The 2,271-nt window shown below is 44.3% G+C and overlaps 1 protein-coding gene across 1 annotated transcript; it reads right to left on the bottom strand.

Moving 5' to 3' along the window:
* Positions 1 to 520: 520 nt before the first annotated feature.
* LOC120053466 (glycine cleavage system H protein, mitochondrial-like) lies at positions 521 to 2,271 on the bottom strand. Its single transcript, XM_039000596.1, has 5 exons — positions 2,116 to 2,271; positions 1,943 to 2,022; positions 1,725 to 1,788; positions 1,470 to 1,601; positions 521 to 1,315 (listed from the first exon to the last, which is right to left on the bottom strand). Exons 1-5 carry the CDS (start codon positions 2,258 to 2,260, stop codon positions 1,218 to 1,220), a joined length of 519 nt encoding a protein of 172 aa, XP_038856524.1. The 5' UTR covers positions 2,261 to 2,271; the 3' UTR covers positions 521 to 1,217.

Raw genomic sequence — 2,271 nt, 5'->3', positions numbered from 1 at the left:
GCCTCGTTTTCTGATTTTTCACTTCCTGTATGGAAGTTTGCTGCCAAATGAGTTCTGTTTTACTCACAGATATAATTCAAACAGTTTTAGAAACTTAAGAGTGTTTTCTATCCAATAGTAATAATAATATGCACATTGTATGATCTAGAACAGAGTACGAGGCCGTTTAATTTGGGCACGACTTTTTCCAAAGTGAAAACAGCGCCCCCCTATTGACAAGTTAAGCAAATCTAATTGAGAAAAGGCCCAGGTCACAGAAGGTGGAGGATGGATTTTTACCAAATGAGAAAAGGCAAGACTACCTTGGTAGTTAAAAACTGTTTCAAAATGGGTGCATGTTCCAGGTCATGCAATCATGCTGCAACGTCAGGAACCACATTATGGGTTATGCTGTAACAGGAACAAACTGCTGTTTACATGAATTTATTTAAATGAGTCATTTACCAAAGCCATTTATAATAACATTCTGTAATGGAGGCTGAAGGGGGGGGTAAAGTTGAAAACATACAGTACTAACACATTCAGAGTAAACACACAAGTGTACGTTTTATTTTTAAGTCTCCTCTCGATAGTGCCAGTACATGCAGAGGCGCAACATACAGTAGAAACCAGCCTGCACTAGATCCAAAGTGCTTTATTGTTCGTCCCTTCCCTCTACTCCCTTATCACATGGACTGATCCAGACAGCTGTATTTAAGAGTGAAATTCTGAGGACTATTTTTCCTAGTAGTATTCACAATCTTAAGTTCCTCATACCCTGTGCTTGGGGCAGGCATGAGCACCAAGGAGAGATTGAGGATGAATCTTAAAAGCCTTTTCCTCAATTCCTCAAAACAGAGTGAAACCCTCTAATTTGTTTTATTAAGGAGGCAGAGAGCAGACACAAGAAATCAAGGAAAAGACTTGAGATTCTTCCATAGGCTGCATCAGGACTCATCATCAGGAGTCGTACAGTATCACTCATCCACATACTGTACATGTCACAGGTGTAAGACACTTGTCCTCAGCATCTCCATTAAGTTAGTCATTACCAGTACAATAAAGACTCCTAACATTCAGAGCACAATAACACTGGCAGGTCAATACAGATGAGCTCTGCAGTCTCTCTGGCATCTCTGTTGGTTCCCCGGTGTAGTGTCATGGCACAACTGGTGCACTTCCTCTACTAGTGATTGACAGGCAGGTGAGGGGGTGATAAGGGTTGGGGCTAGGCGGAGCTAGTCCTCTATGGATCTGATGTATCTCTCATAAGCCTTCTCATCCATCAGAGCATCCATCTCCTTAGGGTTGGCAATGGTCATCTTCATCAGCCAACCTGTCCCAGCAGGGGTTACAGGTCAGAGGTTAGCCTAGACATAGGCCCTGTTTGAATATTCTTTCTTTCCTTAAAATAATCACTGATCTGTGGGCACGTGTAGACTAGAGTATGCATGAATGTCTGCAGGTGTAGAGTGTGTATGTATGCTCACCGTCTTTGTAGCAGGACTTGTTGACAAGGCCGGGGTTGTCTGCAAGGAGTGTGTTGACCTCTGTGACTTCCCCGGTTAGAGGAGAGTACAACTCACTAGCTGCCTTCACACTCTCCAATGCTCCAAACTCATCTAAAAAAGGACAGCGATAGGTCAGGTCATGAACAGGTCTTGAAGGGTGACTAGTATAACCCTAGAGGACCAGCGGTCGCGTTACTCTCCTCACAAGTCTGTATGGAAGTAATTGCTCCTTACCAGTCTGTGCCAGCTGTGTGCCAACCTCTGGTAGTCCACAGTACACCACATCTCCTAGAGCCTCCTGCGTGACAGATTTAGATAATGAGAAATTAACTAAATGTGTCACTTCATGATCCGTGTGCCACAACACACGCTAACACTGGGTAGTTAAGACCACAGGTCCCAATGCGGCTCATACGAACTAGTGGGAGCATACGCTCGTGAGAACAACCCACCTGAGCAAACTTGCTGATGCCAACCGTTCCTACCTCTCCCTCTACTCGTATCCATTCGTGTTTGTCTGTGAATTTAAGAGCTGTGGAATTCAGGAGAAAAGTAAAATTAGTTCGAGTACACAAACGTAGACACAAACCGAAAAACAGTTATCTACACGCTTAACTAGCGTTACCTGATGAGAGTCGGGTGGTAGTGGACAAAGTCCGTAGTAAGTATGCCCTGGATACCAGCCGAGAGGGAGGTAGCTGTGTCAAACGATAGAGCAAGGCTGAGGTAAAGTTGGAAGACAAGCAACGTAGCATCACACATGTAGCCATTGTCGTCGCGT

Source organism: Salvelinus namaycush, chromosome 9 (genome assembly GCF_016432855.1).
Source record: "Salvelinus namaycush isolate Seneca chromosome 9, SaNama_1.0, whole genome shotgun sequence".
Taxonomy (NCBI): domain Eukaryota; kingdom Metazoa; phylum Chordata; class Actinopteri; order Salmoniformes; family Salmonidae; genus Salvelinus; species Salvelinus namaycush.
This window is presented reverse-complemented; position numbering and strand designations above follow the sequence as displayed.